We start from the raw sequence: 25,374 nt of genomic DNA on the forward strand, positions 1-25,374 counted from the left end.
TTTAATCAAATTAAATATCTTTTATGACGCTTACCTTGGGCCAAACCCAGCCCATTTAGAGCCAATATTTTAGTCAATCGAAGGCCCATTTTTAGGTTTCCTCACAAGAAAGGACCATTTTAGGGCTTACCAGAAAAGAAAGAAAGAAAGAAAGCCCATTTTAGGGCAAACTTCGAGCTATAAGCCATTGATCTTGGCAGCGGTAAGCCTTGCAGTACGACCCCAAGATAATGATCTGATGCGCCATTGCGCCTGATACATACCTTGAACCTTGACTAAATTGCCCAAGTGTCCAAGTTTCATACAAGTAAATTACAATTATCGATCACCAGATAGTTAGAGATAGTTGATGGCACCACCTCCATTTAGGAGGCACAAGGTCAAATCTAGGGTTGTACATGGGTCGGTTTGATATGGTTATACATAATTTGTCCAACCGATTGACATCTTTATCACCTAGATTGGTCGGTTTCTCGGTTTAGTAGGGTCGAATAAGTCCCATGATGAGTCTGAGTCTGTCTCAGGAGGTGGTGGTGGTTGTGGTAGAGGAAATGTCAAAAGATTCATCGTCTACAAAACTAGTACTATTAAAAGATGGGTTGATAGTAACAGTGACTACAGCAATAATTCCTCCTGATCTCATTGTGCATTACTGCGTCGGCAAACTAGTTGCCTCCGCATCATGAGAAGATGGGAAGGATACGAGTTAGAATTGGATTGGTCTAGTTCAACCGCAGAGGGATCGAACAAATAGTCTAGCAGATCAGAAATACTAAAAAGCATTGAAAATATAAAAAGCCAACACACATTTGGCGAGAAGGAAATAAAGGAGCTGACAATTTAGCAAATACAGGTCATGACTTTCACGACTCACGAGTAGGCTCGAAAAATAATAAATACTTGGCAAAAGTAGAGAATGGAGTAAAAAACTTGTAACACGGCAGAACTTTTGCTTTACAAGTTTTCATTCCAAACTTTACCAACATTATGCAAATGCAAATTGCCAGAAGACAATTTGGCCTCCGCCCATGCATCTCCTCATATAAGAGCTGTTCTGGAATATTATCACTACCATAGTAAAACTGAAGCCCACAAGCAGACCTATGCAAATTCCAAGTCGATAATGGAGATAAATAGGTTAAGGCAACGCATTAATTATATACCATCCCCATATAATATAATAAACTGGAAAAAAATGAGAAATTTAACAAAAGATGAAATTTCAAATATTTTGGATCTTGGAGTGCAAGAGGTCAGCCAGTACTCAGTACACGCTAATTACAACATGATACGGCACATAACCCATGCATGACTTGACTGTACCAACCAAACGCTTGTATATGGTTTTTGAAACCAAGCTGGACTGACTTCGTAGGTCCTTTTTATCCTTATCGCCATCATTGTTTGTGTATTCCAGTCCTTCAAATGCATCAAAACGAGCACCAAGTGCTCTCAATAACGCACCTGCATCAAAACTAAACAATAGAAAGTAGAGGTTTTAGAAGAACATTCTGAAATGTGAAATAAAAAGGCTTCTCAGATATATGAGGTGCGACCAAAGATAAGGCCTAACTTGGGTATGATTTGTAATCGAGCAAATACACTTCACCTAAAAGAATATCTTCCATACCAATTCAACCTCTTGGAAGCCTTGTGCTTGGTTTTTCATTTTGGGAAACTAAATTAGATTTAATTTGTGATTAAAGGTTACAAAGCAACTTTCTAATTTTAATTAGGAAACACATCTCTAGAACCAGAGTGGGACCTATGTACCCAATTTTCTAAATGGGAAGCCTATATACGTCAACCCGGCGTTTTCAACCTATAGTTGACCCAGATGGTTGGATCAAGGACTTGGTCAATCCTGGTTTAGGTCAATGACCCATCAACCTAGATGGTTCATTCATTTAGCCGCCTTCACCCATTCAACAGGTTAGACCAGATGGTTGGACCAAGGACTTGGTCAATCCTGGTTTAGGTCAATGACCCATCAACCTAGATGGTTGATTCATTTAGCCGCCTTCACCCATTCAACAGGTTAGTGGGTTTTTGTAATTATTTTCTTGAAACTTCTTTATATAAATGGCTACAAGTTGACATGTTTACATGGATGGTTGATCGACTTACCCACTGACCCAGTGGGGAATTAGTTCAGCCTCCAGACTGGGTTCTAAAACAATGCTTCAACCCATTACAACTTTTCTCATCCCCTAGCTCTTCTTGACCCTTCAACCTACAAAAGATCACTTCTCACTAGTGTCATATAGTTGGTCTTCTCAGCACATGATCAAACCAACACAACTCTATTTCCCTTCTTATCACCTTACGGGGCTACTCTTATGTTCCTATGAATATGTTCGTTCTTAGCTTTCCAACTCATCCATTTCAGCATTCACATTTCTGTTGAATTCACTTTTATTTGCCATGTTTCTTGGCTGTCCATCGCTCTACCCCATACAACATTGCTCACCTTATAACTGTTTTATAAAGTTTTCTTATTATCATTATGGTGCTTTGGTTACCTTGCTACATTCTTCAAAAGAAAAATAAATAAAAATATCTTCTATACTAACACATTTGTGTATGTAAGAAGAATATATGAATGGATTAGAGGATGAGCTATATCTAGCATAATAATTCCTTCCCTTGTTCCTTTTTCTTTTTTTTCCTATTGATTAGACACAAGGTCAATGTCAACAAGGCCAAAGAAAGAAGACCTTTGCCATTGCATAGCTTGTGAAAAAATGAAGCAAGAACGGTAAGGCCTACATCACATCAATAATATCAGTTCATGCCAACCAACACCAACAGAAAAAGTACATTCATAATTCAACCTTCCATTGGATCGTTAAAACAAGTAGTAGCACCTGTAAAGATTTGGAAAAAAAAATATCTAATTACCTTAAACATGTAAGATCATGCAATTGGTTGCATTTCTTGAAAATGGTGTTGCCCATCCCCATTTTTTATAGTAAATGAAATGAAAATTCACTACAATAGAAAAGACAAGCTTTTTTTTGATAAAATGGGTGTGATGAGGTGACACTCCAAACCAAAGATACCAATTGGAAAAAATAAAACATCATTAAACATAACAAATCATATAGAAATCACTGTCATCTCAACAGTAGACCAAAATTTTAATTCACATGAGCATCTCTACATGTCTACATGTTAATAAATAACTTGTTTACAATCATATAAAACTTGTAATTATTGTAATTAATGCAATTTTTTTAGGATTTATTTGAGTTTTCTAGCATATTTATGCCTATCTTGATTTTCAGTCCGTATCCATGTATATCCAAAGTGTATCCCAATACGCCTATTGAAATTGTCTTTCGATACACCTTGTGTTTCCGATACTTTGAACCTTGCATCCACTCTAGATAAATCACTCTCTCTAATAACATCATCTTCTCTAATCCCATGGAATAGAACTATAATTAAATTATCCTCATAAAATATGTATAGGTTTACTTTTGGGGAATAAGAAATAAAACTTAGTTACTATCCCACTTAATAATACAATAACTAGTTAGTCTCATAAATTTTGTATTACAGTTGTGATATCAAACAAGTTACACAATTAAGTTACTTTATGGGCAGCACATTCATTTCTGTTATTTATAATATAACCCTTTGTGTCCATCCCTAGATTTAAGTGCTCAAACCTTTTGCCACCAATTAAATAGTGGATAACTTTGATTTAGAAATAAATTTTCGAGAAAATGGGTTAAAACACCCTCCAAGATGGAACATTTCCTTACTTGACCGCATTCTCTTGGCAAAGCACACCATATGAAAATCAAAAACACCGAATCAAGATTAAAAGATAGTATACCAACCAACAGTCACAATCTCATAAAAGACAATTAGTTCAATACTCCCCCTCATTGATCACTTTTGTTGCACTCCCCCCCAAAAAAAATTAAAAAAAAACTCGTCAAAATACCTAATCTCATTTCCACTTCAACCATTTTGAAAATGCTTCATTAACCCCTATCCAAGCTCTTCATTCTTCCTCTCTCCCATTCACAAACTCAATACCGGTAAACCCAATACTATCCTTGTTTCCTTAAACTCTGAACCCATCTCTTCTTTCTTCTAGATGATCATATTCACCATTCCTATTAAAATCCCCACCCACTCATTCTGCTTCTTCAAATTCCATCTCTCTAAACTTACCAACTTTATTGCAAAATCCTGCCCACCCAAAATGAATAGTCAAAATCTTTTTTAATCCTACCCTTCCTAAAGCAGTGATTGATATCCCCAAGAATTTGAACCTGCAAGAAGTAGGGGTGAAGGAAATAAAATTTTGGAATTCCTCTACCCTTTACACTTTTTGTGAAAGGATTCTATCATAGGTGTCAAGGCATCATCTTGGCAACTAGGCACAACTTTGGTTGGGCACCTCTGAACACCTAGACTTGTAGCAACAAGACACCTGTCCAAGCAATAAGGTGCCTGCCTATGTGACAAAAATCAGGCACTTTATGATAATACTATTATTCAATAATATGTATATTAATACATTCTATTCTATACTCTGTATACCATTTATACTTTGCTTTAATTTTTTTGGTTACATTGCTTTAAAATTTTACTATTAAAACTTAAAAATATCCGAGGATTTTGAGAAGAGAGAAAAGGAAAAGAAAAGTCAACAATTTTCTTTTTCTTTTGTTTTTCCATCTTTTTGGCTTTGCCCTTGTTCTTTTTCTATTTTACTTGCTCTATAAATTTTTTTATCAGTATACTTGCTATATAATTTTTATCATATAAAAATTTAGCTCTTTTCCTAGCTAAAAGCTATAGCTTTCTCTAGTTGCTAATTTGCTATAAAATTTCTCCATTTAGCTTTTTTGAAAATATTGAAATTAATATTTTAAAATATCATTGACTTTTAGATACGATGATGCCATGTTTTGAAAGGAAGTTTAATCTTCTTAGAGAATTAATAATTTTATCAATTAATATGCATACTGATTTATATATAAAACTAGAGAATTAACCAAAATTTAATTTGTGGTTACCAAATTCTTAATCCTAGGGACCTAGGTACCATCCACCTAGGCAACTAGTCGCCCCATAGTTGCCCAGAATCAGCTAGACACCTTTTTTTGATCAGCAACACAAATGATTTCATTAATAATAGAAAATAGAATTTCAACAAGAGACTGGAAAAAAGAAAAACTCAGCTTCAGTAAAGCTGACCCAACCCAAGAATTACAATTGAGCCCAATACAAGGAAAGTCTTTGTACCCCTTGTTTCGCTAACCCATCTGCCAGACTGTTGGCAGTTCTTCTAACCCATTTAACTTGGATCGTCATGTCTTCTGACAGCCTGAATTCACTTCCTAAGTGCCATGTCACCCCATCCCCCTTCTTCAACCATTCCACAACAGTTCTCAAATCACCCTCAATGATGAATCAGCTCGACACCTTAGCAACTACGGAATCTATACATGGGCCATTGCTGCCTCTTGGGCTTCAATTCAAAAAGAATTTCAAGGATTAAATTTCTGCTAGTTTCTGAATTCTGTGCCAGCAAAGAAGTGGGCAAGAAAAGGTTGAATCTAGAAATTTGTGGAAGCAGTTCCAATAAATGCCATTGACACCCACGAATTCCATTTACTCAATCACAGCCCAAGAGTCTCTATGGATGAACATACGCTAGGTCCTTTTTTAAATAAACAATTTTAGAATCATGGGCCTTCAAATCAAAAGAACAAAACTAGGTCCCATTGCCATCCCAAAATTCCATTTACTCAATCACAGCCCAAGAGTCTCTATGAATGAACTTATGCTAGGTCCTTTTTTGAATAAACAATTTTAGAACCATGGGCCTTCAAATCAAAAGAACAAAACTAGGTCCCATTGTGATGAAAGGCCCATGTCACTAGCATTCTTCATCTTATATTAAAATTTGTAAGAAATCTTTGGCAAATTTATTGATTCATTGTTCAACAGAATATATGCCCTTGAGGGAATGTACAAAAAGGGTAAAGTGGTATCATGATGAATCTATTGTCTGTGGGCATGTTTGTTGACCTTCAAAAGTGGCTGAGGACTTTGCAACAATTATAAGGATAACAGCAATACCTGGTTCACTCCAAATTGTCCCTGAGGTGCATGGTTTCTTTGATCCCCTTGCATATCATCCCTCCTCTCCACTTGTGAAAAATTTTGAGGCTCTCCATGCCCAGGGTAACTCTGACCATATCCAGAACCTGCTCCTTGTCCATAATTCCCACCACTCTGAGGTCCAAAGTTCCTATTAAGGTCCCTATGTTCAGGAGGTGCATAGTCCCTTCGATCTCCTTGTGGTAAGTCCCTACGTTCTTGAGAATAGTAGTTTCCTTGCGCCCCTTGGTTGTTATCCCTCTGATATGAAGGCATTGCATCTCTTCTCTCTCTCTGATAATTGTCTTGTCCTCCAGGAGCATAATCCATGTTGCCTGTTGGCCTAAAATCTCTTCTTTCTCCCTGTCCAGTTGAACCATAGTTTTGTTGTGGTGCATAGTTTTGTTGTGATGGATAATTTTGTTGAGGTTGATAGTTTTGTTGGGGTGGATAGTTTTGTTGGGGTGCATAGTTCTGCTGGGGTCCATAATTCCTTCCATCTCCCTGCATTGATCCTTGGCGATCATATGGTGGGTTTCCTTGTTGGGTTGGCATCGAGTCTCTTTGTCTGTCATATCTTGGCCTGTCATAATTTCGATTTCGGTCACCATATCTTCCTTGTGACCTTCCATATTGAACAGGAGGAGGCCTTGGGATGATTGTCCCATTAATGTATTTGTCTCCTGAATGTTGCAGAAAGGAAAATAAGATGTAAATACAAATGAAACAATGAAATACCAGAAATATAATACACATAAACAAATATGTTTAGACATGTGAATACATCAAGTATCCAGAGTGCCAAGACCCAATGCTTTATGATCCCACCTAGGTCAGAAAGTATCTAACTTTGGCGAATAGTGCAAAATCTCCCATAAGTATTCCAGTCCAAAAAATACAAAGAGAATCTCCAGATAAAATGGTAAAATTATCCCATCATTATGCAAGGTCAAAATGAGGTAAAATCATCTATTGATTCTATTCATTATTCATGTGGCATGTATTAATACTTTTTGCTAAGAACATGTCTTTGAGTACTCAAGTGCCCATTTCTTGGTGTAATGGTAAAACCTTGGGCAGACAAGCATGACAATATGGGTTCAAGCCTGAGAGAAGCAACTCCATGCAAAAAAAAAGAATGCCAAATGTATGGTCCAAATCCAATCTACCCCTCCCAAGACCCTAGGCAAAAGGGACCACCACCATTGGCGAATGGCTCCTTTTATCATAGACAAGTTAAAATTTCATTGAATTTATGTACAAAGATGCATCATTTACTACTCTCCATTATAAAGAAGTTATAACAAACAGCCAAAGGCTGATCAATCCCACTAACATAAAAAATACTTTTTTAATCCATTTTTTATCAATTAATTTTTAATCCAATTACGCCATGATACACCCCCTCACTCAGGCATAAGCCCTCTCAGGTAGGTAATGACTCTATACATGACATTGAGCATCCAATACATGGAACATACAGAATTTGTATGTTTCATTTATTTTCGTTCATATCAGTCCGATACAGGCCCATATCAATTTAATAGTATTCTCTCTCTTATTTAATTTTGACACCTTTTAAATATCAAATTTAATTCCCCTCTCTCCAAATTTAAATTATATGACTCTTAATTATCACATTTAATTGCATGCCATTAAAGGTGAACTAAATAGTACATTTAAGGCAATTTCAGATTTGAATTTGAATTTGGCATGCCACTAAATTTGCGTATAAAAATCACAAATAGATGACCAAAGGGATTCGAACCCTAGTCATTCATTTTCAACAACTACAAGCTTGCCACCACACCATACCCTCAATGCTTGGCATATTAATATGTATTATAAATTTTAATTAAACGCTCTTTTTAGATTATTATAATATATTCAAAACATGTAATTATATTCTTCTATAACATATATTTTTTTATTTTAGTTTCAATTTTTTATAAGACACCTATCTTGAAAAGTTACACAATCACTCCAATCGGACATTTGAGTGAAAAGTTATGGCCTTTAGAGTCTGCATTAATGTGCTAAATTTCAAAACACCAAGTGGTTTTCTAGACTGGTTCATCAACTTTCTAGTTTGATTATCTAGGTTGGTAGTTTTGGCCATTTTTTTACCCAATCCGATTTTGGGAGCATGACTGAACCGGCCGAAATCTCTCTAAGTCATGGTTCAACCGGTCCAACTGGTCAATCCATTCCTATTTTCTAAACAATGATAAATATTAATACAAATTATATTGGTTCTTTAAAAAACTATGGTATGTGAGTATGTACGCACACATTTTAATTCTTCCATCATTTTTTCAATAGTTTCCAATATATAAATCATTGAAATATGGTTTTTTTATGTTTAAATAACTCGTTTATAGTCATATAAAACTCATTTATTATTATTATAGTTTCTTTAAGATTTAAGAGTTTCTCAGTGTATCCATGTGTATCTTAATTTTCTTTTATCTATGTGTATCCAAAGTGTATCTCGATACATCTCTTAAAATTGCCTCTTCAATACACATTCCATTTCCAATACTTTAAACCTTGCAATTAACATTGAAAAAGGAAAAGCAAAACAATTTCTACATTACATATTATACAGCCTGGAATAGAGCAACCCTTTTATCTATGCGTATCCAAAGTGTATCTCGATACATCTCTTAAAATTGCCTCTTCAATACACATTCCATTTCCGATACTTTAAACCTTGTAGTTAACATAGAAAAAGGAAAAGCAAAACAATTTCTACATTAGATATTATACAACCTGAATAGAGCAACCCTTTAGGCTTTGTTTGGTTTGTAGAAAGATTTGGGTGGGATGGGATGGGATGGGAAAGTGTAAAATTTACCTTTCCATTGTTTGGTTTTATATATGGGAAAATAATAGGAAAACACTGTTATGAGGGAGAAGAGAGAAGAGGAAGATGGAGGGAGAGTCAGAGAACTCCATGACTGAAGCTCCGAAGATGTCCTCCGGCACCGCGTAGTGGTCCCCCCTTCGCACTTTCTCTATAACAGAGGATGATCGTAGACGAATAGCCGCTATGGGGTGCTCTGTTTCACCAAGAGGAAGACGGATAGTAGTTCATTGGCGGAAAGCAAAGATGTAGTAGTGTTGCGAAGACAATGAACAATGCTCTGGTCACCGCCACTGTGGGGTGCTCTATTTCACCAAGAAAAAGACAAACAATAGTTTGTCAATGGAAAGCGAAGATGTAACAGTGTTGTGAAGACGGTGAACAATGCTTTGGTCACCACCGCTGTGGGGTGCACTAGTCACCACCGCTGGTATTTCCTGTGTTCGTTGTCAAGAAGACAATGAATAGTGCTACGAAAAACAAAACACGGAATAAGAAAGAGAAGAGAGGCGAGGGGGAGAAGAAAGTGACTGAGAGGGGATGTCGCTGCCGCTGCTCTGCTTCTGGGTTCGAACGGGGTTTCTCAGTTTTTCCACCGGCTCCATGATTTTGGGATCTGTCATCCCACATTTTTCTCATCCCATCCCTCTACTTCCCTTAAAACAAACAAGAGAAAAGGGAATATTTTTGGAATATTCCCTTGTTCTCATCCCCACCCCACAAACCAAACAGAGCCTTATAGACAGCCCCAACCCCCTTGCTCTTGCCAAAGAGTCAGACAGCATGTTAGCACTCCTAGGCACATAGATGAACGAGGTATTCAGGTATGTACCTACGCGAGAGACAACAATACCAGTTACCTAAATTGTGATGCATTATATGTTGGCTATTTAACAAAGAACCACTGATGCAAAACCATGCTAGAATCAAAATAATATTCAGGTTAAATTTTAGAAAGCAAATACATTTCAGCTTTTCAGATAGGAAAGAGGGGATATCATGAAAAACAATACCTCCATACTCCTTGTTCACCGGATCAATGTAGGAATCGGGCAAAATAAAAACAACTCCAGGCAAACCTGATTAAGAAATTAAAATTAAAGAAACAAAAAATATAGAAAAAGGATATATTAGAAAAGCCAAACTGTGTGCTTTCTAGATAAACTCATTACCAGAAAAGCTTACCTCGAAACTTCTCTGACATTTCCTCAGTCATCACAGCCTGGAAGCCAGTATAGGTTGTTGTGCTACAGGCATACATTCTTTTCTTTGCCTCTTCCACACTACACCCATAGAAAAGCATCACTAAATTGGCCTACTTCTCTCCCAATTTACAACTCCATATATGTTCTTGCTCACAAACAAATATTCCATCGAAAATATCCAGCAAGTAAATATCATAGATGAAATGTAACAAAGATGTAAATCTTGCCACACCAACAATCATCCAATTGATTGGCGACTAGGAAATCTTATATAACCACAATCAAAAAGAAACCTTTATAAACGTAAGGTACCCTTGGAACAGTAATACAACAAATTGCAGCTTATTGATCAGTGTCAGAATTCAGACCCATTGGAATGTCCACCAATAAAAGAGATCATCATCATCCAAACCAAAAACTGGCAAACTAGTGACCATGTACTTCTAAGAACTCTTTAAAAGAATCAGTGAATATAGATCATCGGTTGAGAAACAGTAACCATGTTAAATATACATCCAGTTTAGGAAAATGCACCTAACATCCTAGACAACTGAACTAATGGGTCACTTCCCCAATGGTGATACAAGAAATTAAATAGATTGCACAACCATATCCAATCTCTATTAGTCTATTATAAAAAAAAAAAAAAACCATATCTATCACCTAGGTCACTTCATTCTGTCTTCTAGCTAGAGCCAATGGGCATATTAAGAAAATTGAAGGACAGGTTGGAACTCGGAAGCAACAAAAGGATTCATCTTAAGTTGGGTAATGTGAACTACAGATGAAACTTTGATACAGAAGTATATATAGTGATTTAGTAAAACAGATCAAAACCACTTAATCACATTATTATGGCATGCAATATGCAGTACTTAGAAGTGTGGATCTTGATAATTTGGTTGATAGGAAGGTGGAGGTAGGCAAGTCATTGGGTTTTTTTTTTGTGGGTGGAAAGGCCTTTGTCAGAAGAGCTTTTGAAGAGTTTGAGAAGAAAAAAGGAGAGTCTTGCAAAAATTACTACCGGGGAAGGGGATGAGACACAGAACAAGGGAGAAGGGCAAGAACAAGATTTTATTGGGGAGGAGTAATTCAGGTTGTAACTTGTAAGGAGGGGGTAAGGGGTCTGGACTCTGAAATTGGTAGGAGAAAGGAGGGGAGAGTTTGTGGGAGATGTTTGAGTTTCTTTAAGTATTGTCTCTTTTGGGGGTTCTTGTGTTGCTTTTCTGAAATTGGTAGGAGAAAGGAGGGGAGAGTTTGTGGGAGATGTTTGAGTTTATTTAAGTATTGTCTCTTTTTGGGGTTCTTGTGTTGTTTTTCTGTTTCGAGTATGTGGTTGTATTGGAGCTTCCCTTTTTCCTTTTAATAAATTTTTTCTTGTATTATCAAAAAAAAAATCACATCCATCTGCCAAAAAATAATAGATATCCCTATCAGGAAGATGAAAATGCACATATCCAGTTCTGTAAATGAACTGGACTGAAAGATGTATGTAGCTGACATGAAATAGGAAAAATAATGAAAATTTTCATTCCTGTAGAAATTTAATTGCTTGATATGGTTTACGATCAATTACGACAAGGCTATTTCTGGATGATAACATTTATAATATCAGCTCATTTTTCAATGGTGTGAAAAAATCCAGAAAGTAGTGAGCACATATTCCTCCCTTCAATCAATGAATTCATGTACATGGTTGCCAAGGCATCACCTAGGTGCCCGCCTAGGCGACTAGGTGCCCTTGGTTGGATTCCTCACCCAATTCCTTGACATTTAGCAACCAGGCACCCTTCTAGCTAGGCAACAAAAATGACATGGTGGGCGTCTTTTATAATATCATTTATATTGTTGTATCCTATTAATGTATGTATGTATTAATACATTTTAATATATATAGAGAGAGAGAGAGATTCAAAGAGTTTTGTTTGAGGAGAGAAAAAGAAAGAAAAAAAAAGAAAGAGGAAAGAAAGAATAGAATTATAAAGAGGTTCTTTTTTTCTATTCTCTCTCTCTAATTAAATAAAACAGAAACACCTTGTTTTTTCTATTTTACTTTCTATCTTGAATATTTACCATATGAAGTTAGTAACATTCTTTAGCTGCTAATTGATATGAAATTGCTCTTTTAAATACTTATTATAGTAGTGTTATTTTTTAGAATAATGAAACTAATATAAGTAAAAGATTTTTTATCTTTTAGATTTGATGATTTGCCACATTTTTAGAGAAAATTTAATGTTCTTAATAAAGAGAAATTGTTATTCTTTCGATTAATATGCATGCTGAATGGGTATATAAAAATAGGAAACTAGCCAAAAGTTAGTTTTTTATATTATAAAATTTTTATCGCCTAAGGCCACTAAGTGACTAGGCGCCCCAGTGTCGCAGAGAATCGCTTAGATGCCTTGAAAACTATGCTCATGTAGCATGGACCAAAGCCAATAAGAAAACGTAATTGGCATGGGAGGAAGTTCACTTAGTAAGAGGTCAGGCCAAGACCACCTCAAATAGTATGGTTTAATCAAGAAGAAATGACATTTAAAATTTTATAGCAATAACGAGTATATATTTGTCTCATAGTAGAGAGCGATTTTCTTTTTTTATCGATCAATAAGTAGAGAGCGATTCTCTAACAACAACAGAAAAAGGAAACACAATGTACCGTGGCATAAAATATATACGTAGCAACTAGATACTCGGTTCAGAGTTCAGACCACCAGGAACCAAAATCAGAGAGGGAGAACCATACCTCCCAACAACTTTTGCTAGGGTTTGAACATAGGTCTCGACCATCTCCTCAGGAGTGGGTTTGGGATCTTTGGGGAACTCCATGGTGATGAGCCAATGATTGTAATCGCAACCCTCGAACAGAATCGTGTCTGGCGATATCTTTTCATCATCATTGCGTGACCTTGACGACGATGAATAGGACAATGAGGGCGACGAGTGGAACGAAAGAGATTGAATCCGGAAAGGATTTGAAGGGAATCGAGGGCTAGGGTTTTGAAGAATATTTGTAATTAAGGATGCCGAGGAAATTGGACGATCTAAAACAGAAAAGGAAGAAGAAGCAGAAGATGTTGCAGAGAAGAAGCGATGGTGCCTGAAAAGAGACGATGAGAGGGATAATGATCGACGAAGACGGAGGGACGATAGAGCCATTGCTGATTGCTGGACGACCACGACGAGAGAATGAAGAGCTTACTAGGGTTTTCCAAACCAAACGAGGGGTTTAAGAAGATGTTTTGTAAGCAGCGTGACGAAATTTTTGTGTCAATTACAAAGACCACCGCAATAATTTCTGACAAATACCCCCTGGATTTTAGCTGTGAGACAAAGACACCTCCGTTAGCGTTCCGTCAATTAATTCGAAAAAGATTACCATCCATTGTTGGAACTTGGGAGTTATTTAAAGGGAGAATGACGGTTCAGGTTTTTCCCTAAGCACAGTTGGATATATTCATTTATAATATATAATACATATATGTTCATTTATAATACATATATAATATATATGTGAAAATATATATAATACATAAGTATATATATTAGTTAAAACCAAATTAGTAACTTTGGTTTTTCCAAAATACCAAACCAATAGTTTCTGTTAACTGGAATTTTTGGTTCAGTCTTGTCGATTCAGTTCGGCTTTTTCGGTTTTTCTTGTTCACCCCTAACCCAAATTACATTTTTTCTTAGTAATAGTTCATCTTTTCTCCTTGGGTAAGTTGTTGAAACCTCCCTTGAAGTTTTTGGTAGTTGTTAAAATCTCCCTTGAAGTTTGGTAATTGTATCACCTCCCCTAAATTTTCTAACATAGATGCAATTAGACCCACTTTATTATAATACTCTAAGAAAAGGCATGAAAATGTCCAAAATACCCATGTAGTTACATTTGACCAAAATATTTATTTTCCAAATTTTTTCTTCATTATCAATTACTACCCAAAGCCTCTCCATTCTCTTTTTTGAAATTGATCTATTTTCAAATTTGCCCTTCATATCAATCACTAAAGGTAACTATCGTTTTTTTTTATGTAGAAATCAACCTTTTAGACATTTTTGTATCTCTTATTAGAGTATTCTAATGGAGGGGATCCACTTGGAACTATATAAAAAGTTATGTGGAGGAAATTGCAACTAACAAACTTTATAGGAAGTTTCAACAACAGTCAAAAACTTTAGAGAAGCTTTCAGTAGTTTATCCTTGGGAAAATTTCTTAAACTACTCTTATGTTTTAGCTAATTGACTAATTTTATCTTTAGTGTCTACATATTATTTTAAAACACTCCTACCGGCAATTGGCATCTCATTAAACACTAATGAAAAACATAATATCGAATATGCCCTCTATTATTCCTCAAATTTTCAAAATAAACCCCAATTGATGAAAATTTTCAAAAACCTTCTTAAGTTCTCTATGTTGTGCATTTGTTGTATCTCGCTACAGTCGTCCCTACATCCATCGTCCACCACCTCACAATCTTCAGAAACCTTCCTGAGTTCTCGTTTGTGGAGGTGGATCTGACTAGACATTATGGTCGGCACAACAATTTGTTTCGATGCAGAGGCGATGAAGAAAGTGCTTGGCATAGAGAAACGATTAGCTTTTCTGCAACCGATGAGCTTCATGAACAATCCTCTACAACTGATTTGTTTCTCTATCCACGTATGGCGCAAAACAACGTGGTGAGGATGAACCATAAGAAAAGGGAAAATGTCGGTGTCGACGGTTGTTCTGAACCCACCAAATGAGAGGCAGTTCATTTTGGTGCCTCAGTTACTGAGTTCGACATGGCCACAACCGTTTCTACTACCAAAGCCTCCAATATGGAAAACAGGGCTCCTTGTCAGACTCTCAGTGCCTCAATTGTCGACTCGACATGGCCACAACTGCCTCTACTACCAGAGGGTCCAGAGCCTCCAATCTAGAAAAAACAGGGCCCCTTCTCAGACTCTGGAATGGATAGATAGGGGTCTGCATCCAATTCCACTATTAAACCAACCAAAGTCTGCGACCAGAGTCACTAAAAGTAGAGGATCCACTCTTTCTCTTGGTCACATCAAAACAAGAATGGTAGAGACAATATTGCAGCAACCTTGAGTGATTCCAATGGCAATCAAGCAATTCCTTGTGAGAACATCGTTGTTCCCACCAATCGTCACAACCTTGAGCCTTTGCAGCAATCCAGGCATAAATAAAGCAATTCTTGGTGAGGAACATCGTCATCCCCGCCGATTGTCACAACCTTGAGACTCTATAGCAATTCAAGCGCATAAAGGATATGGGCAACGTCCGTGCATGAGAGTGCTTTGTAATTGGATTAATAGGTTTTATGTTGGGGCCTCACAACAACCACCCACATTATAAAATCACAAGGTATTTGAAATAGCAACCATGAGAAATCTAATAGAAGCGAAAATGATAAAATCAAAACAAACACAAATAAAAGCATGCGCCACAAATAACACAAAGATTTACATGGTTTGGCCTTATCACCTACGTCCACGGGAGAGACGAAATTTGTACTTCACTATGAAAGAAAATGAGAACAATACAAGTACTTTGCGGCTTGTAGCCCAAACCAACCATTAACCCTTGTACACCCGTTTTCCCTTTTCTCTCAACTTGAATAACAAAAATAAGAGAAAAAACTCATTCTTACACCAAGAGCATTCTGCATTTTTCTCTCGCATCTTTTTCTCCCAAAAAGCCTTAACCTTACATACAAAAGAAAGTTTTTATATGTAAAACCTCTTTAACCTAAAGATGAACCACACCAACTGTTAAATTAAAATTAATCCAACAGCTGTAAAAAATAAGACACAATCCCAACAATCTCCACTTTGGCTTATTTTTTAACCACCTTAGAGATATACTATTTATTCCTCCATCTGTTTGCAAATACCGCAAACTTCCATTGGCCTTAAAGCATCACCATCTACACATAACTTGAATAATTCGGGCCTGACTCCACCTGATTCAAACAAGATGACCAATGTACCTGTGTAATTGTACCCAAGTTAACAATCCTAATTAATTTAAGAGAGGGACATCGATCATTCATCTCTTCCAACAGGAGTCTTCATCTCACCATCATCTGTACCTTGGAAACTTGTAGCACTTGTCTCACTCTATCCGCAAAATAGACCCTTCATGTGGCCACACTACCTTGTGCATTCCGTTTCCAACATTTTGCCGATGTCTTGGGAACCATAGTACTCCCAACCAAATGGTACAAATCCTTGCATTTTTCTCCCTTCATCAGGACCATACCTCCACGTGTGATTTTCATGACTCTACCTACAGCAAAAATCTTGCATCCCTTGGAGTCTAACCAGCTAAGTGATATTAGATTCATGCACATTTTTTGACATACGCCACACCACCCAAAGTGCGAACTACTCTATCAAACATTTTGATTTTTTTTGTCCCAACACCCGTGATGTTACATGTAGATCCATCATCCAATGAGACAACACCTATCTTCCTCTCTTGGGATGTGTCAAAATATTCCTTCCTGGAGCAAATATGCATAAAACATCCAAAATCTAAAACCCACTCATTTGGAGAAAATTTGCATATACCTTCGGAGACTGTGAGAACGTCTCTATCATCATCAGATGCAATTGCCATGCTTCCAAATTCATCCCCACTCATTTTTCATGCAAGACAATCTCTCTTCATGTGACCAAATTCCTTGCATCTATAACACTGTACTTTACACTTCCCCTAACATTGGATTTAGACCTACTGCTCTCAGATCCTCTGTTAGACGACCTTCCTTTTTTATCCGTTCCCACCGTGACCAACGCAAAGTCTTGCCGGCTCTCATACTTGGGCTTCTTCATAACCTCATTGGCTATAAGAGATGCAGTAACTTCCTCCAGCTTCATTGTATATTTCCTGTACAACAATGTTGTTACCAAGTTTTCATACGAATCAGGAAGTGAGGTAAGAAGCAAAATGCCCATTTCTTCTTCCTCTACATTGACATCAACTTTCCCTAGTTGATCCAAGATATTGTTGAACACATTTAGGTGTTATAGGATAATCTCACCTTCTTCCATCTTCAACTCGTACAACTACCACTTCAGATATAGCTTTGTAGTTAAGTTTTTTTTCCCAAATAAAGCTTATCCAACTTATCCCACAATTCCAGTGCAGAATCTTCCTCCATAACGTTAAACATAACATTATTAGTTAGGAGCAATCAAATCATACTGACACACCTTGACTCGATATCCTTCCAATCAGCATCCTTCATGTCTTCTGGCTTCCCATCATTTCCCTTCAATGCTCTAGCCAAGCCTTGTTGAACCAGGATGTCCTTTACCTTTCTCTGTCGTAGGGTAAAACTACCTTTGCCATCAAACCTCTCAATCTGAAACTGAAAACCTATGCCTTTTGCTGTCATTATCTCTTAAGAAATTTTACAAACACCTTGTAAACACTAACCTGGGAGCTCTGATACCACTTTGTTGGGGCCTCACAACAACCACCCACAGTATAAAATCAGAAGGTATTTGAAATAGCAACCATGGGAAATCTAATAGAGACAAGAATGATAAAATCAAAGAAAAGACAAATAAATGCATGTGTCACAAAGAACACAAATGTTTACATGGTTCAGCCTTACCACATACGTCCATGGGAGAGACAAAATATGTTCTTCACTATGAAAGAAAACTAAGAACAATACAAGTACCTTACGACTTGTAGCTCAAACCAACCCTTAACCCTTGTACATCCGTTCTCCCTTTCCTCTCAATCCGAAGAACAAAAACAAGAGAAAAAACTCACTCTCGCACCAAGAGAACTCTGTATTTTTCTCTCACACCTTTTTCTCCCAAACAGCCATTGACCCTACATACAAAAGAAAGTTTTTATATGTAAAACCTCTTTAACCTAAAGAGGAACCACACCAACAGTTATATTAAAATTAATCTAGCGGTTGTAAAAAAATAAGACACAATCCCAACCGTTATGTACTTGGTTGAGGGTTAAAACAAAAAAATGCAATTATGATGCATTTCTTGGGCAGCCTCCATTGTTGTTTGCTACACATTGGGAGACAACGAAGTTTACTATTGAGTCTGTGCTTGAAATGTGGAGTCTAGAGAGGAGCCCCATGAGGTCTCTAGAATACCGATCGGGATGGAATTTCGCTAATGCCATAAGAGAATATGGATACAATTCTAGGCCTAATTGGTCAAAGCCACCAGAGCTCATGGCACCTATATATACCTTCACTGTCATGTTATTATTGTGTGGGTGCTTTGCATCTCCCAAAGGACCCAACCCGCTCACTATCCCTTATCTGTTCCCGTACCACTCATTCGTTGCCGATGCCGCCACCATTGGTGGTGGTCGAGGCAATTGGTAATTGGACATGATCTGATTTTCTAGGTGCTCCATATCCATGGGAGCACTCAGAATCTCTATGACAAAGGGTATTTTACGGATTTTTTAAGAAATATATCAATTACGTGATGTCACATATGAAAGAGGTAACGGTAGGGGAGGTTTTAGACAATTATCAGGAACATTAGGAGTATTTTAAGACAATATGTATAGTAAAAGTAAAGTTAGTTAATTAGCTAAACCATAAGGGTATTTTAAGAAATTTGCCCTTTACCCTTTTTCCTTTCTCTATTTCAATACAAAAAAATACACTCATCTAATCTTTTTTCCTTTTGTCCTATTTTTGTCATCAACGATGACACCTTACCAATTCGTGTGTGATATATCTACATCATCAACTTTAACCGTGAGTTGTTTTGACCAATAACCCTCCTTCCTTACCCATGTCTTTGAAGCAATTATCACACAAAATATGAATCAAAGAAAGACAACCTCCCAATTCTCATGGCTTAAAATCATGCTCCTTCCTTTTTGTACAACTCAACATCATGCTTGAACTAACTTCTCCAACATGAAAAGGATTGCTTTAGGAGCCGTTTGATAACACTTTTCAAATGTTTGCGTATGAAAAATTTGCTTTTCAAACACTAGTCGCATTTGGATGTGTGCATGAATAGATGATCTGAAACAACTTTTTAGGTCTGAATTGGTCAGACCCGGGCCAGGCACTGAATGTGGTCGTATCTTGATATTTATATAAATACATCATTAGCCAAGCTCTTCATGAACCAAGCAACATCATTTGGAATCCAATTCCGGATCCTGTCTAAACCAAACAGGTAGGGGGAATAGACCATTCCAATTTCAATCACGAACCAAATGGACCCTTAGATGTAGATTGTAACATCTGAATTCGATACGATTATATATACATCATTCGAATTCGACATAATCAGATCAGACCCGGATTTTCAGGTATCTTTGACAGGCCTAATCAAGATTGATCTAGGGGGACACGTATCATAAAAATGCAACCAATCAAGTGGTATTTATCAAAATTCATTAGGGGTATTTCATTGGTCAAAGCTCCTCCATTTTTATCCTTTTCTAGCAGCAAAGATTTTTCCATGTTTCTAAGCTGTTTGCATGTCCTATCCACAAATGAGATTCTTTTATTGTGGGGTTGTGGTATCTTATGTGTAGGAGATCCAAACACATTTATAAGACCATGTGATTTGAAAACAACTAGGAATGGCAACGGGATGAGGCAGTCCCTGCAAAAAAACCTATTCCTCTCCTTTCTCCAGGGTTTCCCCATCCCCACAAGGATAACCACTCCTATCATTTTATGATATCAAATTCACTTTATATTTTATTTCTATTTCATCCAGAAAAAAAATAGTTATAATCCTATTAAAATGGACCCAGGAATTCAATCATATTTAGAAAAAGACAAATTCATTAACCAATTCATAAGAAAAAACACAAACAATCAACATAAACGGGGATCCCCATGGGGTGAGAATTGGGGACCCAAGGGGTAGCGAATGCTCTCCCCATCCCCAAATTTTTATCACCGCAGGGAAAAATCATCCACAATCAGCCCCGGAATCAATGAAATAGAAAAATTGTCATCCCTAAAAGCAATTTTACATTGTTGAGTAAAACCAAACTCGTCTATTGCACGGGCCGGTCACCGCTAGTAGACAATTATAATGGTTCAGACTTGAAGGAAGAAGGAAAAAAAAAAGAAAAAAGAAAAAAAGAAAGAAGATAAACTTTCCTTATTCTTCATTTCCTTTCACATGTTCTCGTCTTCATTCTAATATACTTATTCTTTCAGGATGCGAATATGCCTACACCCATTTTGGGAAGTTCTTATGATCTAATAGAGCAGGGCCCACTCATAGAAAAAGGGGCCCACAAACCGGAAGGTAAGCCCTCCGCGAAAGCCCGATCCTGTCAGGTTTGGGTTCAGAAAGACCCATGGTAAACCCAATTCATGGACATGGCATCATTGAAATATTTGTAAATGTAAGATTGGTTAAGCATTAAACATACAGAAATGGGTCAAGTTTGTTGGTATTCGCTTTCTGTGTAGCCAGGTCAGGTCAGGTTAGTTTAAGTCCGGGTTAAGAATGCTTTGGGTCGGGTTCAAATTGGAGCAAACCCATTGCCATCCCTATCCCGTCTTGATAGGAGAGTGAGGGATGAAGATACAATCATACAGATTACAAAACATTCAATAAGAGATTCCAACCAAAGAGTCCAGAATTCATGGCTAAGATATTTTTCATCAATATATTTTATAAAAGAAATATAAAACAATATTCTTCTCTTCTTTACGCTTTATCAATCCACATGTGACACAAGAAACGGAATAATCCAATTGACGCCACCATATCTCATGTTGCCCATGACCCATCTGTCATAGAGTTGTAAATGCATCCAAATTCGATCCAATAATGTAAATCATATATCCCATCCGATGATATAGATTTCACAAAGATCAATTCAAATTTGAATTTGGTAATGATCTCAGATATCCAATTCTGATTCAATCTGATTTCATTACCCATAGGTATGCAAAACTAAAAAATTAACAAGAAAAAAAGAAACAAACAGTCTATATAAAGAAAAGCAAAAAACACAAGCGCTTTTTTCAACTATTTTTATCATTAATATAAAAATATAAAACAATATAAATAATATAAAATTCAAATTACAAAAATATAATATATATATATATTATGGTGCATTTGTAAACATGGATGTCAATGGTTTGGTCCACCTGATAGAACTAAACTGATTACAGCGGTTCTGGTTCTATGGTTTTGCCTGATTAATAATTGGGTTGGGACTTGTTCTTTCTGTTCCGAACCAATTCAAACCCAAATTGATTATTTAGGTAATAAGAATCTCTTGATTTTTTATATAATTTTTATTATATTTTGTATTTAAATGGGTAGATCTCATAAATAATTAAATATGATATATGATGGTTATGGTTAAAAGCACATTTTAACATATAAACAGTTTAAATGTATAATATTTTAAAATCATGTTTTAAGTTGATAATTAGTGATGCCAAGTTTAATCATGTCTAATTGGGTTAGATGGAACTAATACACCCTGTTCCAAACTAGACTCGTCCCATTTACAGTCCTATTTGTAGCTAAGGGTGCAAATCGGGTTGGGTTAGTTCTGGTTGAGATCAACCCTAACCCTAATCGAGTTACTGAACTCCTAATCTTAATCTTAATTCAACCCAACTTTTTTTTTTTAATTGGGTTTGGCTAGACCTGATTTTTTCTTCATTTTGCTGATGTTTTTTCTGTTTCTTATACTTGAAATTAGGGGATTAAGATTCATGGGTTTTAGCATTCATCATTTGTACAATGATAAAGTTTTTTACACCATAATTATATAGCACTAAGAGATTTTTGCTTTTAAACTTAAAATTAGAAATTGTTGATACATGTATATAAATACGTGCATTCATGAAAACATGATTGCATACATTCATGCATGCATGCATATTTATATAATATTTATACAAATATGAAAACTAGTCTAATTCAAATTGGGATGAATTGGCCTAGGCCTAAAGCCCTCAACTCCAATCCAACCTAAAGTTAATTGGGTTCATATTTTTTCATCCTAACCCTAATCTCGACCCTATTCAACCTAATCCAACCCATGGGCCAATCTGGCACTCTAACCCAACCTGAAGTTAGATTGGGTTCATACTTTTTAATCCTAACATTAATTTCAACCCAATCCAACCTAATCTGACCAAAGCAACCCAAAAAGTCAGGTTGAATTTAGGTCAGCCCAACATAAGTTGAGCACTTGAACCCCCTATTTACAAGGTAAGAAAACAAACTCGTGTCATATCCTTGGCATTACTCTTCTATCAATCCATGCATGGATCCACTTAAAACAAATCCCAATTAATGACATTGGCTTTAGATACTATCAGGGCCAAATACATGCCAAATTGCCAATCTATTTGACCCTCAATTGTCTAATTAGAGTTGCCAATGGGTCGTGTCTGGTTTGGGATAAGGTGGATCAGTTCTTAACTGATTATCAATTGGTTCGATAAGACAAAATTAGAACCAAATCAATTAATAATTGGGAAAATCAGGTGTGATCCCATTAAATCAATTATACTTGAGGTCTATAATTACATGTCATAGTAACAACTTAAAACTTCATTTTTTGATAAAAACAAGTTGATGGAATTCTGGCCCAGGTTGAACTACTACATGGAAACCTGACAAATTGACACTTGGATGAGTCAAAGACTACCACATGTCCAGAGTGGACAAGTTAAAGAATAGTGATGTGGCACACCCTCATATGCCCCCAAAGCTAAAATTGGTGCATGCCACAACCCTCGGGCGAAATAGTGACACATTACGAACACCAAATGAAACCCGCCAATAATGATTTCGAACTTAACGTATGAGTTCAAATTAGCACCCCACAAAACTGTTCCCACAACGTCCCACAGCACATTCCCATTGTATATTGGGAACATCTCCCGATGATAATACTAGAAATGATGGTATCATCATCGGGAGATGTTCCTAATAATACATGGAAGGGATGTATTGTGTGGGGGGCAGTCTTGTGGGGCTGATTCGTCGTATCGCTATGACCAATTCTCAACTCTCAATCTCTTTACATTGCTCTCTTGCCTACTTAGGCTCTTTAGTTTGTACAACTATGACCAACTTGGCCTAGTCAATCACTACTTTCTCTTGATTGACCTGAGCATTAAGTGCTCCTCCTTGAGAATCACCTTTGAGCCTCCGACTTCTGTGTGTAGTCATTGAGCCATTTTAGTTCACCTAGATTAACAACTTCTACGTGTAGTCATTGTTTATTTCATACGTAAGCAATTGTATACAATAAAATTCATATAGAATAATTTTTTTTTTTTAAATCTCTTGTCTATCTTGTTAATTCTTTTTAACTTTTTCAATATTTTTTTTTTCAATTTTTCTAAAAGAATCATGCCACCCTCAACTTGGCACTATAGAGGCTCACTTGATCTCATGCAATGGGCCATGCTGACTTCCCTTTTGAGCCAGGCAGGCATGGCCAACCCAGGCCCGAATGGTAGTCCAGCACAATGACACTCCCCTGATACATCTACTAATGACCCCGAGCTTTGTAGCGTGGAATGTATATGGTACTGGCGTACTGCACACCCTTTTAACCTCGATTGCTGATTACCTCAGAAGCTAACAAGTGCCCCATAAGCGATGAACACAATGACACTCCCCTGATGAGTTCACATCTGCACCCCACATGGAGTGCCTGGCAACGTCTCACAGAACATCTCTGTCATGTATTAGGAATATCTCCTAATAATAGTATCAAAATTGATGATGTTATCATCAGGAGATGTTCCCAACACACGGCGGAGATGTACTATGGGACAGCGTTGTGGGGCACCGATCTGAACTCCTCCCTGACAGGTATATAAGGGCACGGTGCCCAAGGTGAGACTCTTCTTGGTACATTTTTGGCTAACACTCTCTACACTCTCTCAAGTTCTTTACATTGCTCTCTTGCCCATGTATGAGCTCTTTAGCTCATATGACTACAACCAGCTTAGCCTCACTAGCTCGGCCTAAATGATCACTACTTTCTTTTAATTGACTTGAGCATTGGAATGCTCCTCCCCTAACAAGCATCTTGGGGCTGCTTACTTTCGTCGTGTGCTTGGGTCATGGACCATCTCAGTTGTCTAGCTCTCACCAACTTCACATGATGTTTGGCCACCTTCTCCAACAAAATTTACCCTTTTAGACAAAAATTATATAACAACAATTGCAAGAAAAACCAAGAGATCTCCATATAAATCGGTTCGAAACAGCAAACCGGTCTCACCCCAAGTAGTAATCGGGAGTCTCAATCTATTTATTTGTCGGGAACAATAGACCATATCCGGTAGAATTGGTTCGATCAGTTCGGTTCTATCGGGTAGACCTGACTTATGACAGTTCTTTCTATGCTGATGCATCCAACGGTTCTCATTGTCCTTACTACTCCTTGGACGGCTGAGGTTGTTGAGACAACATCGTTTCAAATCAGAGTTCGTCCGATCCAATAGATGGAGATGTCCCACAAAATGAAGGTCCCACCAAGTTAAATAATACATACATAGTGGGTCCCACTCCCACGTGTAGCATAACAAGGAGACAAATCCATTCTTTCCATTTAATTTTCTCAGCACTTTTTGCTGCTTGCAAAAAAGAAGCGCCACGAATATGGATCCATTTCCCATACCAACATTGATTGGTAAGCCAATGCGTTGCCTTTACAAATAGAGAGAACGAGCATCGATATCTCCTTGTTCCATCCATCTCCTCCCGATCGAGCAAGAGAATCCCAAGCTTCTCAATCATCTGGTAATCATTTTTCTTCGGTTTCAGTGTTGGATGCTACTTTTTTTTGTTAATTTTTGGCCATTGATTTCGAGAATCTCCTGAAACTACCTGTGATTTGGGAATTTAGATCGTTAGGTCAGGAGTCTGAGTTAATCGTTATTTTAACCGTCGTTTTTTTTTTAATTCTATGTTTTTTTTGCATGTTTGTTTTATAATGATTGATTGCTGTTTTTCAGTAATTTGTGTTCTTTGGTTGTGTTTTGCTCTCTGCATGGTATAGGGGTAGCGGTTAGATTCATATTTGATTCATTTGATATCTAATTTTCTTGTACTCGTGTGTTTGTTTGCTTAGAGCCTTTTGTTTTTGGTATTGACATTTAGAAATTTTGTTTGGGTGTGAT

The 25,374-nt window shown here is 36.9% G+C and overlaps 2 protein-coding genes across 3 annotated transcripts in view; one reads left to right on the forward strand and one right to left on the reverse strand.

The window, feature by feature from the left end:
* Nucleotides 1-1,127: 1,127 nt before the first annotated feature.
* Nucleotides 1,128-13,432, reverse strand: LOC104605200 (uncharacterized). Its single transcript, XM_010269854.3, has 5 exons — nucleotides 12,950-13,432; nucleotides 10,181-10,278; nucleotides 10,009-10,074; nucleotides 6,109-6,812; nucleotides 1,128-1,475 (listed from the first exon to the last, which is right to left on the reverse strand). The coding sequence occupies exons 1-5, from the start codon at nucleotides 13,360-13,362 to the stop codon at nucleotides 1,470-1,472; spliced, it is 1,287 nt and encodes a 428-aa protein (XP_010268156.1). The 5' UTR covers nucleotides 13,363-13,432; the 3' UTR covers nucleotides 1,128-1,469.
* Nucleotides 13,433-24,805: 11,373 nt separating this feature from the next.
* LOC104605199 (sucrose-phosphatase 2-like) overlaps nucleotides 24,806-25,374 on the forward strand; it is a 32,582-nt gene continuing 32,013 nt past the window's right edge. For both annotated transcript variants that reach the window (XM_010269853.2, XM_088896513.1), the window contains exon 1: nucleotides 24,806-24,994. The gene's annotated coding sequence lies outside the window, so the exon portion shown is untranslated. The remainder of the gene's footprint in view (nucleotides 24,995-25,374) is intronic.

Source organism: Nelumbo nucifera, chromosome 1, assembly GCF_055504915.1.
Source record: "Nelumbo nucifera cultivar China Antique chromosome 1, China Antique-T2T, whole genome shotgun sequence".
Taxonomy (NCBI): Eukaryota; Viridiplantae; Streptophyta; class Magnoliopsida; order Proteales; family Nelumbonaceae; genus Nelumbo; species Nelumbo nucifera.